Consider the following 15213-nt stretch of genomic DNA (forward strand, 5'->3'; position numbering starts at 1 on the left):
TTAAAGTAGCTGCTCCTCAACGTTGACCAAAATAACACTTTCCTGTGATTGTTTTAGTGGTCATTGTATTGTGTGAAACTAAACCCACCCATGATCCAAAGCTGTGCCCTTCAGTTGCTTATATAAATGAACCTAAACTAAGGTATAATGCATCTTCCAGACTTTATTCTGTAGCTTCTCTCTTTCATGTTTACTTCTTTTTCTCATTTGCTTGCTGCAGCTTAAGAGAAAAGGCAATGAGGTCCTTCTTACCTTGATAATTTTATTTTATCTGACCCCAAAGACCACAAAACACCAACAGTAAATCAATAAAACTTAATTATATCTATGTGTATACTGTGTGTAGCCCAGATCCCACGCTAATTATGCACTGCATCAAGCTTTTCACATAGTTTCTCACCGTTTTAAGGAACTTGACATTTTTATCTCAAACTTAAAGCCCTAAGTTTCTGGAAGTGATTATCTACTGAGGCAGCCTTTTATTTCTTATCCTGATTACTGATGTTGGGCACTTAGTTGCACTGTTTAAACCATTTGTAACCTGCTCTACGTCTAAGTTATTTTTAGGTTATACACATTTGTTTCTGCTCATCATAGGTCTCAGATTCATCCACTGAAACAGTGAAGTGATAATACTGAGCACATGGTGTATTATCTTGAATTTGGCCACAAAATGATTGATGTACCTTTAGTGCAGCTTGTTGAAGAGCTTAACTGTCTACGGTGTCCTAATTTATTGTTTCCTAGTATCAAATGAAAATAGCGCTATGTCTTTGTTCGTCTGAAAATGTCTGAATTTACATGGTTTTACAAAAACAAACCTGATTTTTCCTTAAAGCTGAGGTACTCAAATACCTACTTCACTGACATCTGATATGTCCATTCTCTTTAAAATGGCTTTACAAGCTCCTGAAGTTGAACAATGACATGATTGTTCAATTGGCAGCTTGCCCCATAATTGGTAGCATTTCTTCTCCACTGTATAAATTAGTTGTATGCAAAACAGGCAGCTGTATAAATAGTGTTAAATGCAGTGATCCTTTGACTGCTGCAGACTGAACTGACGTTTGCCTCTGTGCTTAAATTAGAATGCAATTGCATTCCTTGGGGGTCAAACATATCCATAAACATGTTTTCTCTCCAATAGATGACCATCTATGGACATGAGGATGAAGAAAAAATACACATGAAACATGCTGTATGTACGAGATCTTAATATGACACCTCGTTTTGTTTTTATTGCTTCGAGGGAATCCTCCACATGTACGTGCTCAATTGCTTTAGCCATTCTGGCTGGTTTACTATAAACAGTGACCTGTTTGAATTCACTTGCTGCGTGTTAATTCATTTGCTGTGTGTAAATAAAATACAGATGATTAACATTTGATTTCTAAGTGAAAATCCTGCTTAGGTTTATTTCATTTGGAGTGGGATTTTGCCATCATTCACTCAGAGGTTTAAATCCATGTTCACTCCCGCTGTCTCCTCCTTAAAGGTGTGTCAGGACAAAGTTTAGAACAGATTAACTTTCAATACAAATAAATAATAATCCTTCCTTCTACCTTCATCCATTATTATGGCTCTTATTCTGGAAAATGATCCTGTTATACACTGTTTAGTTCAGAGGGAATCCCAAGTCTCTGTGTACTTATTTCAAAGGCATTAGCCTCAAGCTGCAAATTGTTAATTTCATATTTTATCTCACTAAAAATAACAAGAAAATAACAAGTCTTTCTCTTGTGTGCACTAAACAGAAGCTATAAACCAGTTGTCTGTCACAGCTAACTGCAGGTAAATGGAGTTAGAGTTTGGAGCCATAGGAGTAACTTTGTTTGAACAGCCCTGTTGCTATTGAACCATATTTAGTCACTGGAGCTTGGGGTGGTTGCCTGTGCTAGACTTTGAAAGTAACACAGAAAGCTGCAGAGATTCCATACAGACGCCATTCTCCTTATATGGCACACACTGCAACTTCTCTGTTCAGTGTATCTGTTCCTCTTTCCCTCCTCTTCACTCTTCATCCCTCCCACTGCCTGTCTGTGCTGATTTTTTCAACCCATGGTCCTTTTCCACGAATGCCACCCCATCTCCTTGATGTTGGCCAGAGGGAACCTGAAGGCCCTTAATGTTGGTCTTAGGTCTGTCATCAGTTTTTACACAAACAGACACACACGAACACAATGCTATGTCTCTGGCGCAGTTATCAACCAGCAGTTTGATTTACCGGGACAAACAGAAAAGTGTCCTTATAAAGGAAGTTCCATTGGAAAGAAGCTGCACACAGGAGGGATGCAGCAGGACAGGGGAGGAGCTGTTTGCTGTGTGTGTAGCAACAGAAAGATGGGATGTGCACACACACACACACACAAAGAAACTCACATTCATTATGCGAATTATGAGTTATGTACTGGTGGGAAACTCTCCAGGGAGGTTACAGTAAAAGGGGATTCCTATGCAGGGGACAGCTGGTTTTCCTTATGAGGAGTGGGAACGCATTGCATAATCTTTAAACCCTAGAACGTGTAGGAGTGAAGCACACAGTTTTATAATTATGATTCCTGTTCATTTTTTCCCACTGTTTAGCCTTATTAGATTCAACTCAGAGGTGTGTGGAAATAAATAATACAAAATAAGGAGGTAAAAGCCCAGATTGCAATTTGAAATAATATTTTATTAGACTGCAGTTAAATTGTCTAAATTGTAAAGACTTTCTTGATTGCCTTTGAATAAATTCTTTGAAACATGACACCTGTAAATTATGTTAAAAAGGTTTTTCTACAGGGAAAGTACATAGAAATACATTTTTATTATATTGAAAATGTACTGCCACAAACAGAAGACAACTCCATCCCACACATCCACTCCTACAGCCATTGTAGAATAACACATACATCACCTAACATGCATGTCTTTAAACAGTAGAAACTGGAACACCTGGAAGAAACACAGACATAGAGAGAACATACAAACTGATAACAACAGTTAATTATGATTCAAAGCGCCCAATAAACACTTGGCTTGATTAGTGCTGAATTACTAAATATTTTTGAACCAACTCTTTCCAAAGAAATTAGTTAAGACAGCAAGTGATAGCATGTTTTTAAGATTAGACTCAAATTGAACCAATTATTCGGCTTCGGTGTTTATTGTGGGTCCAGCTTTTATGATTCAATTAATGGAAACAACAAATCAAGTCATGAAATGTTCCTAAAATCTGTCATGATGCATAAAGAATAAACACATAAATTCAAGTTGAGCCATGCTGTTTACCTACAAACACACATTTGGCTTGTCCATTTACAAGAATGTAAAGTAATTGAACTAATTCTTTGGACAGGAGGGAGAGGAGAGGATGTTCCCTTTGGTAAGGTTATACTATTACACGTTTTCTTTTATATTTTTTAATAAAAAACGGCAGTTACTTTTAAAATATCAAGGTTTAGTTATCTAGTTTTATACACATGATCTCATTTTAATTAATAAAAAACAAGTTATTATTTAATTTAACACAGTATCACTGACACTAAAATATCTAGTGTGTGAGAATTTGAGTTAATCGGTCTATTAATCTGAATAATGTGCTTATGGTAGACTCATAACCAAGATGTAGAATGAACCTTGCTGTGTTACATAGGCTTGATTATTTTTCGGGGTATTTTAATGTAGTTTGGCTCATGATGTAGTTAATTTTAACGAGAAGTTCTATATCAATTTGGATCATTTTATTTATAAAATATGTCACATGTATAAACGTGTTGCACATTAAAATCTAAAAAAAAGTCTTGTAACATAAATGTTGTGGATTTAGATGTACTGGATTTGTTAGCTGCAGTAAATTTCAAGATATTAAAAAAAAACTGATGAAACTGTATTACACGCCAATTTATTTTACAGCCATAACCTGACCTCACAGCCCGTGTGTGCGCTAGTCTTACACACAAACATGATGTCTTTGTGCTGGAACAGTAAGCATGGAGATTAGGGAGTTATGGTGTTTTCCATTTTACTGTTGACTGTTATATATGACCTTTTAATCCTCTGCTTCTCTGTCAGCAGCACCCTCCACTCCATTCAGCGCCTTTTCATTCATCTTACATCCCTGTGACTCCTCGAACCTGCTGGTGTCCGCAGTGCGCATGTCCGTTGCCTCCGCAGCCCCGCTGACAGATGTAGACTGCAACTGGACGATGCTGCGGCTGGAGGAGGAGGGTCCCCTCGTACAGCTCCACCTTCGCGCAACAGTCCGCAGTTTAAATAGTAAGGCTTTGAAATTGACGAGGGTCATTTGGACTGTTCGCTTTTGGAGTACCTCGTCAACGCCGGCTTCTCCAAACTCCAACTTTCCAAAGCCAAAGCTCCCCTGAACACCCGTTTCTTCACATTATGTAAGTATATCCTTTAGTGGAAGCGTGCAGCGGCGGTCATGAAGTGCACCTGTCAATCGGCATCCCCTCATAACTTTAAATGCGTTTAAGGAAGAGGGAGTCTGCGTGTTTTCCTGTAGATAATGGCGGTTGCAGAGCTTTATTGTGAACTTTGTAGCTACTATGAAAAATTATTTTAAAAATATGCTTTAATTAATGTTTTATGGTAGCCTAGCATATGAGTTTTATTCATAACTTCTTCTGACAGTTAAAAGCAATGACATAGTTTACGTATCTGGGCGTCAGCTCATTATGTAATTATACATCTCCTGTATGCAAACACTTATTTGTGCATTAGATAAAGTGCAACAGACGACGTAGTATTATTGTTAAGTTAATCAACTACAGTTAATACTGTAAAAAAAAATACATATATTAAAAAAAACTGTAAAAAGTATTCGCGATCATAAGGAAAAGGGGAAAGGTCTGTCTATCTAAGAACCACATCCCACTGACCACTGAGTTTCCTGTTTTCCAAATATGGTTGTATTAGGCTGCATGTATATCCAGTATGTTTTCCCTGAAGATGCAGATAGCACAGACTCGTGACAATTTTCACATACAGCTAACTAATCTTGTCATGATTGGTTTGGAGGAGTGATGGACTGATTTTTATATAACACTCTTCTGCTCTCCTGAGGCACTCAAAGCGCTTTATACACGCCTCATTCACAAATTCATACAAGCCTTTTTTCTATGATTAAGTGCTTTCTGTCTAACATTAACACACATTCATAGCAACTTGGGGCTAGTATCCTGCCCAAGGATATTTGGCATGCAGACGTAGTCTCCCTTCTGTTTTATTTCAAGGGCTTTCACTGTCATAACCACACAAGCTAATGGACAGTCTAATAACTGAGTATTTCAACTCAATTATATATATGTAAAACTTGGATGCAGCTTTAAACAGATTAATTTTGCCACAGCATCACAGGTTTCTGGATGAACAGTTAAAGGAACAGTTTGGCAAGCACTGGGATATTCCTGGTCAGAAAATAAGAGGAAACACTTCCTGGAACAAGTCAAGTGTATATTTTAATAAATTCAATTAAACTATTTTCATGTTTTAATAGCAAACATTGAGCAAAGGCCTGGAAAACCTGATGCATCCGAGTTTATTGATAAAAGGATAACAGGAAGAAGAGAGAAAAGTTGTAAAATTGTCAGCCACTCGGTCAGCCACAAATAGAAAGGTCACTTAGTCTCCTGAGTGATATTTCCACTTGTTTATTATTTTTGATAGAGACTGTGGAATAATGATCCAGTTTATTGGTCTCATCACAAGTTTTATTTTTAGCCTTGGTGTGATACTTTTGACAAACTAGAACCGAGACAATACTGATTTGGTTTGATGATTACACAGGAGAGAGTTTAATATTATATTTAGTGGTTAAAGTTATGACAGATCAATAATACTGGATTATGTGTAGTTTAGTCTCATGGCGAATAAAGATGCCAGCGATGACAAACCATCGTTGTGACTGTGAGACTTTTCCCTCTAAACCCTGTTCTGTCTTCAAGGTACACTTACTGAGCACCAAACTCTATCAACACCACAGAAAGTGAGAGTGGACTCCACAACTATTAAGTATTAACTCAAGTTGATGAGAAAGGTTAAAGAGAGTGAGGAGGAGCAACTTGATTGGCTGCACACACTTAAGTATACGGGGAGTGTCAGGAAAAGTGTGTTTACATTTATCTGCAGAAAATCACCAGATCATCAGAGGGTTCCTTCCTTGTTTTCTCAGACGTGTGCTTGACTTACTGCTTTCATCCACTGACATATAGACAGTGTTTGCTTCTGCTTCAAGCTAATACTTTTGCAGGATATTTTATAGTTTGTTTGTGACTTAGTTTGTCTAAGACCAGGATTTCATATATAAGCTATCTTAGGTTAGAAAGTAAAACATTTTTCCCACTCAAAAATGTGCAAACTTCTTTCATTTTATCCATCACATTATGGTTTTATAGTTATGTAACAGTCCCTAAATTAGACCTAATGGGTTCCGTTTTTTTAATAACACTTGAAAAGAATTAAGTGCATGTACATTTACTCTACATATTTCTGTTAGCATTTCACATAAGCTCGGGAATGCTCCTTTTCAGACATGACTGAGTCCCAGGCACTTGTTCATGATTTAAGCAGTGCATTTAAAAATGAATGCTACTATGGCCCCGTGTGAAGCACGATTGTTAAAGCTCCGGGCCCCCCTCAGGCTCTCTGCCTTACTGTTATCATTTTGGAGTAAACGACAAGGCCGGCAAGAGACATACTATTCCCTATATGGGCTTTGTTTGGGAGTTCACTTGCCTTGCTGTTTAGGTCTGCAGAAAAGAGCCCTGCTCCAGAGAAGGGGTCCATATATGGTCATCACAGCACGAGACTGAAGCCTCAAGCAGGAGACAGAGAGAGAGTAAGAGAGAGCAGGAGAGAGAGAGAGAGATGCAGAGTGAAAGACCGGAAAAAATGGATGTTGACAATTAAGCACTGACTTGACTGAGTATAAGTAAATGCCAGCAAGTATTAATGGTTTAGAGTTATTTGAGATAGAGCTGTTGACAAAACGTAGCGGTCTTTGTTGCTGAGTTAATTAAAATCAATTTCCCAGCCTCAGTCATTGGATCTACAGTAGGGAGGGGAATTGTTTGAGCTCTTCCCTTGTGGTGTGTGAGAGAGACAGGGAGAGAGTGCAGGGTCGAGGGGGGGGTGGAGGTCTGTGAGAATGGCTGCACTCTGGAACTCCCCGATAGATGAAGCATATTAACTCTTTGGGTTACGACCACAAGCAAGGAGGCAAATTTATAGCATGTCTCCCACTAGGACTTACTCATTACTTGACACAGGGTTTTGCTATCTATAGGCCCAATCAGGTACTTCCAGTACCTGCAAGTGATCCTTGTCTCTTACTGACTGCTGCTACTGACTTGCCGTTGCCTCTTTTCTCCCTTACTTGCATTCTTTCTGTCATCCATCTTTGTTTTACTTACTGCTCCCTCTTTTCTAACATTCAGTTAATTTTTTGTCATCGACAGCTGGCCCTTCACCTTAAGCCAAGATGTCCACGAAGGCCCCTACCGAGGATGAGAAGTTCCTCTTTGTTGACAAAGACTTCCTCAACAGCCCGATGGCTCAGGCTGACTGGGCAGCCAAGAAGTTGGTATGGGTTCCATCAGAAAAGCATGGCTTTGAGGCAGCTAGTATAAAGGAGGAGCATGGCGACGAGGTGCTGGTGGAGCTGGCTGATAATGCCAAGAAGATAACAGTCAATAAAGATGACATCCAGAAGATGAACCCTCCCAAGTTCAGCAAGGTGGAGGACATGGCCGAGCTCACCTGTCTAAATGAGGCCTCTGTGTTGCACAATCTTCGCGAGAGGTACTTCTCTGGGCTCATTTATGTAAGTATTTACTAAAATCAAGCGCATGCTCACAAAATAGTTTATGCCTTATTCTTATGGCAACTTGTTGACTTTGTTATCCCTTTGTTATTTGGATTGGGATGTACAAACTCTGACCCTAAATAAAGTTCTAGAAAAATGACGACAAACTATGAATTTCCTCAGATTATTATACTTTTTACTACTACTACTACTACTACTACTGTCTCGTTCTCTGGCAGAAACAAGCATGCAAACTGTGCAAGTTGTCCTTGTCTCACTTTTCCTGCATTCTCTGCTCTCAGACATACTCTGGCCTGTTCTGCGTGGTGGTGAATCCTTACAAAATGCTGCCCATCTACTCAGAGAAGATCATCGAAATGTACAAAGGAAAGAAACGACATGAACTACCCCCTCATATCTATTCCATCTCTGACAACGCCTATAGAAACATGATGCAAGGTAAGATGCTTGCTACAAAACTCCTCTTGTGATGTAGATGCTTTCATACTGCAAAGACATGTTCCTACCCATGTTAGCTCTGTAATGGGGCTTTTTTATGTTATCTATCCAAAGTATACAATAGAAAAAAGTCTTAGGCAACCCTTTCTTTATATTTTGCTTCCAAGGAGCCAGACTCTAGTATTTTTTAAAAGTGGTTCTCCAGGTTTTCTAAAGATCTTTCATAGTTTTTCTCTGGACATTGGCTACTTGTTGTTGTTGTTGTTGTTGTTTTGTTTATTGGTTCCCTGGCATCCAGTATAAAAGCATACCTGGGGTCCGTTCTTCGTACCTCGCTTACTACATCCAAGATCAAATCATCGCGCTAACTTTGAGCTCGCTATTCCGGTTCTCCGAACACACCTGTTGTTGACGATTAGTACAGCTGGATGAAGTAATGTGAGATCACTGGGTGGCTTAACAGGGGCTACGCATCGATAGTAGAAACATTGATCGGCAACCCTTTGATTGGTCGGCGAAAATGTCGAAGGAGCGCGCTCAGTATTTTTCGGCAGCAGAGCAAGAACTCTTGATTGAGGGATTTCAGGAGTTTCAGAGTTTAATTAAAACGCAAGGGAACACTGCAAAGGCTGCAAAAGCAAGGAGAGAGGGCTGGCAGAAAGTTGCTGACAAATTAAACTCGTAAGTAATTTAATAATAATAATAATAATAGGATTGGATTTATATAGCGCTTTTCAAGGCACCCAAAGCGCTTTACAATGCCACTATTCAGTCACTCTCACATTCACACACTGGTGGAGGCAGCTACGGTTGTAGCCACAGCTGCCCTGGGGCAGACTGACAGAAGCCAGGCTGCCATATCGCGCCATCGGCCCCTCTGGCCAACACCAGTAGGCGGTAGGGTAAATTTATTATATTACACTATATTATATTATATTATATATCATTATATTATATTATATTATATTATATATATTATATCCTCTTTCACATTAGAGCCACGAACAGGACCCACTAGAACATGGGAACAAGTAAAAGTGAAATATAAGAATATTCTACAGAATGGTAATATTTATCACTTATATTGCTTTTAGTCTCTTGAAAAGAGACCCTGAAATAATCTGTTTGTTTGTTTATAACAGCAACCAAGAAAAGGGCAGAGCAAAAAAAGACAGGTGGTGGTCCTGCACCCCCTCGTCAACAAGTTGGTTAAGTAAATAATACCCTCACGGGAAAATCGATATCTCTCTATGAGCACACTGTCGCGCTGAGCTAAAGGATCCTGTCTGTCCCGCAATATACGCTGAATTCTGAAGACTCTCCTTATCAATCTTGCACCTTCCGCAATGGGTGGCTCGCGTATACGGACAGGACATGGCTGCGACAGAGCTTCCCAAATCCACCTTCGCTTTTATAGCCGTGGTCTCTCATCTTGATTACATCGAAGTAATTTACAATTACTACTCTAAAATATGAATTACATCTGAAATAATCAATACATGAAATAGAATGATTAATAGTACATTTCCCTTTTTTTAGGAAATGACCTGTATGTATCTGTATGGAATCAATAAAAGGATCAAGTACTGCATTATCTTTAGTTACATTGATAATATTTATTTATGGTAAAACAGTGGTAAAATATCGCTGTTGCTTTCGTATACATGAAGCGGACATACCTGAGTGGCCGCGATCTAATCCTGTTTACATAAAGTAAACCTGCTCCCGAGCAGGTTTACGCTTACGGATCTGTTGCTATGACAGCAAGTCCCGGATGAGCTTCGGGGAACCGAACGATCCAGGATCACGCGAAATCGTCAACAATCAAATCCAGCTAACTTACTTAGCGAGGTACAAAGAACGGACCCCTGGATAGAAAGCCACACAATTGAATGTAATCAGTCACTGACTGGCCTCCCCAGGGCCCAAACTTCAACATTTTTAAAGCAGTGTGGGATAATCTTGGAAAACAACAGAACAAAAGTCAGGCAACACCCAAAGAAGAGCTTTGAATGTCCTTCAAGAAACCTGGAGAACTATTCTTGAAGCTTAATTAAAGACATTACAAGAAAGCTTGACCGTGGTAGCTCAGGCTGTGTTGAATGATGAAGGAGGTCATACCAAATATATGCAAACTCGGTTTTTGCTTTATATACTGAATATAAATGAATAAATTCAGAATTGTTTCAATAAATTGCTGTAGCTATTTTACTAGCAACTTTTGACTTTTGCACAGCACGTGCTGAGATGGGCTACAACATTTATAAACTAAAATGATCAGATCAAAATGATAAATAATAACAAACTGAGACAAGAAAGCAACAAGTGTAAGTATATCTTCAGCAGGCCTCACACATAACTGAATAAAATCTGCAGGCGTTAGCTGCTGAAGCTCTTAAGTAAGCTGTGTCAAATTGAGCTGTTTGTTGGCAGCTTTAAGAGCTTGTTGTGGGTGAGTTGTGGTGGCTCTTGGTGACGACAGGCTTATCACACTGTCATGTTGACAAAGTGGTTGACAAAACTGCAAATTAATCCATGAAACTGATGGCTTAAAATGCAGAGCCATGTTTATAATGTTGTGAGAACAAAAAATACACTCATTAAAATGTAAAATGGTATGAAAAACAACTCCAAAATAGTATTTTGGTCTCATAGAGGTGATGGTAGCAGTCTTGGTCATGCTTACAGTAAATGTCCCTGCAGTGATTCAGAGTGGCTGGTTTCCCATAGAATCAGAGTCTGTGTTTCCAGGGGGTCTTGCCCACTGGATTTTATGTTGATGTGACGATGTGTTCTCTCAGAGGACTTGACATCTGGATTGTGAGATGGTTGAGAGATGGGTGGAGGGCAATAAAACATTTCCTGTTTCAGAAAACCCTCTTGCTTATTTAAAAAAAATTCTTAGGGAGTGTAAATGCCAAAGATTTAACAAGTTTATTGGTCCTATTAAATGAGCCTGAGACTTTTGTCCTTTGGTTTGAGGAGTTTCCTTCCTAAACAGGATGTTTGGACAGGAGTTACTGTAATTTAGAGAGTTATTGTTTGGAAACCATCAAAGAAAGTTATGTTATAATTTCTTCCACTACTGTACAGGCCTCACACATACATGCACAGCTGTCAATTTTGATAGGGTCATTATTACAGTATTGAAGTACACACCTGAATGAACTTTGAATTTCAATGCTAAAAAGCTTGAAGAGATCCAAACAAGTAATCAGGTACTCTAAAGCTCTGTATTTTGTTGTCATTATAATTCCTTTAGAGAGTATGTGATTCACACTGTGATATACAAAGCAAAATAATTGTTCTAGGATGTAAGCCAACAACTTGAAACTATATTTCTTTACCCGGGGTACTTTTGTTTGAGAAAATGTCAGTAGCATCGAGACCACCAACCTCTGACACCCTCTCAGACTGTTCCCGGCAGCTTTAGGTTCCTACATTCATCACTTAATCTATTTGTGTTGACAATGCTGCATGAAATGTATGGACAGCCCATGCATGAGTACGCAGCCCTGCAAGGGATATTGGAGAAAAAAAAATTAAGATGAACTTTTGCAAGATCTTGCAAACGTTTTGCGAGATCTCACAAAATAGGCCGCATCCTTCAGAGGCCACCAGCTTGAAGCTGACCAGGAGGTCGAGGCATGATGTGCCAGGAGTGCGGTGTTCCCCCCGGCTCTAGTGGGCCTCGACCTCCCGGTCAGCTTTGAGCTGGTGGGTAACAGACGTCTCCAAAAACGTCGGAGCACTTTTGCAAATATGTGATGTCTTGATAAACCAAGCAGATATTTGAAGTTTACACAGCTACATTTTGTGACCCATAAAGACTAATATTAAAACTAAGTAGCTGCCTCCATTGTTGGATACTGAAATTGGCTAGAATGAATTCTGGGATAGGTTGGGCCACGAAGGATACACCGACTCGGCCTTCAAATGCGACCTGTGAAGGATTTGTGGAGGAAGACTTTTTAAATATCTCCCCAATTATATCAAGACTAGGGCTGCTCAATTAATCGAATTTTAATCACGATTACGATCTGGGCTTTCAACGATCATTAAAAATGACTGAGCCGATTATTAGCCCCTCCCTCATTTATCCGCGACACCTTAAAGGCCGGTCCGTGAAAATATTGTCGGGCATAAACCGGTCCGTGGCGCAAAAAAGGTTGGAGACCGCTGATTAAGAGGACCCGAGGGAAGCTCGGAAAGCTAAGCAGAAGTTATTTGGAGAGGAGAGTGACTGCCGTTGGTTGAAAAGAGAGGTAAAAAAAACTTCAGTGGTGTTGCACACTATTTTATATTATTTTTTAAAGTCATTGTTAACCCTTTAAAGCCGGTCAGAGCAGCACGCTCCGTTTTGTGTAACTATTTTTAAATCCCTGTAGAACCTGAACCGCGTAAGCTAGCGCAATAATTTGTTTTGCATATGAAACCGGAGGAGTTGTACTTACATCTTATGCCATCAGCTTGTCCTCGGTCACGGTTTCCTTCCACATAAAGCTTTGCAAAAATTGCATAAAAAGCGCTTGCAGGAACAAAAACATAATATTCCAGAAACACGCTTTGCCGATCCGATCAGCTGTTCGTAACACTTCCCACAGTGAAACAGACGTCAGCGCGAACTGTCGCATGTCCGCCATTTCCTGGCCGAAACCGGAAGTGACGTCATTTTCGCGGAAATGTAGTTTTTTACTTGTAGGCCTTAAAAACCTCTACTGGTCATGTTTGACTTTTCTGAATAGTTTCTGGGATGCTTGCACTGCTGGAAATAGTTTATTTTGATGCACATGCTGTTTTCTTTGCAAATTTGCATCATAGGATTGTTTTTTTTTGTTTTTCCTGCAGTATATAAAAATTGGTGTATCTCCAAAATAAAACTATGAAGACACTCAAAATAAATTTCCTGTTGTTGTAAACTATTTTTTGCAACTTTTTGTATTTAAAGTTTTGAGGGATAAACCTCTTAAATTTCTCCAAGTAGAAATATATGTAAAAAAACAAAACAAAAACAATATAAATTTTTTTGTAGTTTATTGCACTTTTTTGCAATTAATGTAGTTACTATGGACTTAATGCATACATATTATTAAAATATGGGCTATAACAGTTATTTAGCAACTTGAAATGCTCCCACAAATGGCACTACAACATGTAAAAAAATAATATAAGCTCTGTCGGACTTGGTTCTATAGTAGGTCTTAAAGGGTTAAATAAATATCGTCAAATAATCGCGATCTCAATTTCAGTGAAAATAATCGTGATTATCATTTTTGCCATAATCGAGCAGCCCTAATCAAGACTGATGCAAACATATCGAGATATGTTTGCATCACTGGGGTCAAAGCTGAGTGTAGCCAGGAGCTGTCTGTATTTGTGTCTGTGTGATGCACTCGTGTAGTTTATGGATGAAGCTTGTGCATCCAGTTTGCTGGCTCTACCAGATATAGTCACATCAGGCTTTAAAAAAACTAACAGACAGCTATAAACCATAGTGGAAGTTCAAAATGCAAGTCCACAAAACAGGGAGTTGCAAGTCCACGTATATATCGCATTACGCATTACGATCAACGATGACTGATCAAAGCAAATAAAGAAGCCTATCAAATGTGACCGCGCCGATATGTAGAACAAATTTGGAAATAGATATACTGAAACACCAGTTTGTCTTCAATTTGCTAAATTTGTTTGGCAATGACAATATAAATAACTTAATTGGTCTTTGATAAAGCAACTTAATGCTTTCTAATGCTTTTCTGTTACTAATAAGGTGTACGCACTGAGTGATTTAACGTTACAACAAACCAGGATACAGGAAAATACTTCATAAGCTATAGTTTGTAAACACAGCATCAAGAGTAAACAAGAAGAAGGGAGGATTGGTGTTTATGTGGCGTTTGGATTATACATCTTCTGTTCATCTCTGAGACTGAACGCTGGAACATAGCAGATGCTGTTCAGTCTGTGTCTGTATGTGCAGAAGAAAAAAATGTGTTTTGATTTGCTGCATTTATTTCAGACTAAACATTTTTTTCGGACTTATCATATATATGACAGTAGATATTTAAGCTTGGACCACCCATTTAGCTGTCACGTTTTAACAACTGGGACTTAAAGTGCTCGAGTAAAGAAATCAAGATAAGTCGGCAGCGAAAAATAAGAACAAAAAAAACCACAAAGAGAAATATAAAGAAAAGCATAGAAAAGACAAGAAACAATTAATCAAAAATATATTCATTCTTTAAAAATAACAAAATGTCTCAAGTCTCGTGCAAAGGTGAAAGAGACTGTCTCATATGGGTTTAAGTGAACTCATGATACGTTTTCCTCGTGCTTATTTTCTATCACTGTTACTGTTACAATGGTGATGATTATGTTAAATGAAATTTCAAGTAATCCATGTGAGCCCAGAGTTCAGGTTTCGAACTATTCTCAGCACTGTTTCAGGCCGTTTGTCCTGCTCTTAGACCTGCATGATGTCAGCGAGACTGGATATCTTTAATATGATGATCTAAGACACACAGCGCAGGCTGTTACCACATAAAGTCCCACCTACCTGATGTTTAAACTTTCTGTTTATAAGGCAGGGGACAGTTGGTTTAAATGGAAGGGATGACAGCTAAACAGCTTGATTTGAGACAACAAGATCCAGTATTATTTTGAAATGTGAATCATGTGGTTCAGGAATAAGAATAGCTCATGGAGTGTGAAATCGGTATGATAGGTCCTGTTTAATTTTTAAAGCTGGGGGAAAAGTATCAGTTTGAGAGAGGCAGCGAGTCAGAGGAAGGTTGTCTTAAAGGCAACTTTAATGAGGGTCATGGTTTAGATAAATAAGAGTGATTTTGAGCTGTAATGTAAAGCTACTGTAGTGGAATAAAAAAGGAACTGGAAATGAGCATAACTGGACCACATTAAAGTTTTATATCTCCTTTTGATTCATAGGGTCT

The 15213-nt window shown here is 38.8% G+C and overlaps 1 protein-coding gene across 4 annotated transcripts in view; it reads left to right on the forward strand.

The window, feature by feature from the left end:
• The first annotated feature begins 4251 nt into the window (after window positions 1-4251).
• Window positions 4252-15213, forward strand: part of myh11a (myosin, heavy chain 11a, smooth muscle) — a 34596-nt gene continuing 23634 nt past the window's right edge. For all 4 annotated transcript variants that reach the window (XM_005924952.3, XM_005924953.3, XM_014334397.2 and 1 more), the window contains exons 1-3: window positions 4252-4385; window positions 7458-7822; window positions 8107-8263. In XM_005924952.3, coding sequence (XP_005925014.1) covers window positions 7481-7822; window positions 8107-8263 — 499 coding nt within the window. In that variant the 5' untranslated portion in view covers window positions 4252-4385; window positions 7458-7480. The remainder of the gene's footprint in view (window positions 4386-7457; window positions 7823-8106; window positions 8264-15213) is intronic.

Source organism: Haplochromis burtoni, unplaced genomic scaffold, assembly GCF_018398535.1.
Source record: "Haplochromis burtoni strain Fernald_Lab_line unplaced genomic scaffold, NCSU_Asbu1 Contig_70, whole genome shotgun sequence".
Classification (NCBI taxonomy): domain Eukaryota; kingdom Metazoa; phylum Chordata; class Actinopteri; order Cichliformes; family Cichlidae; genus Haplochromis; species Haplochromis burtoni.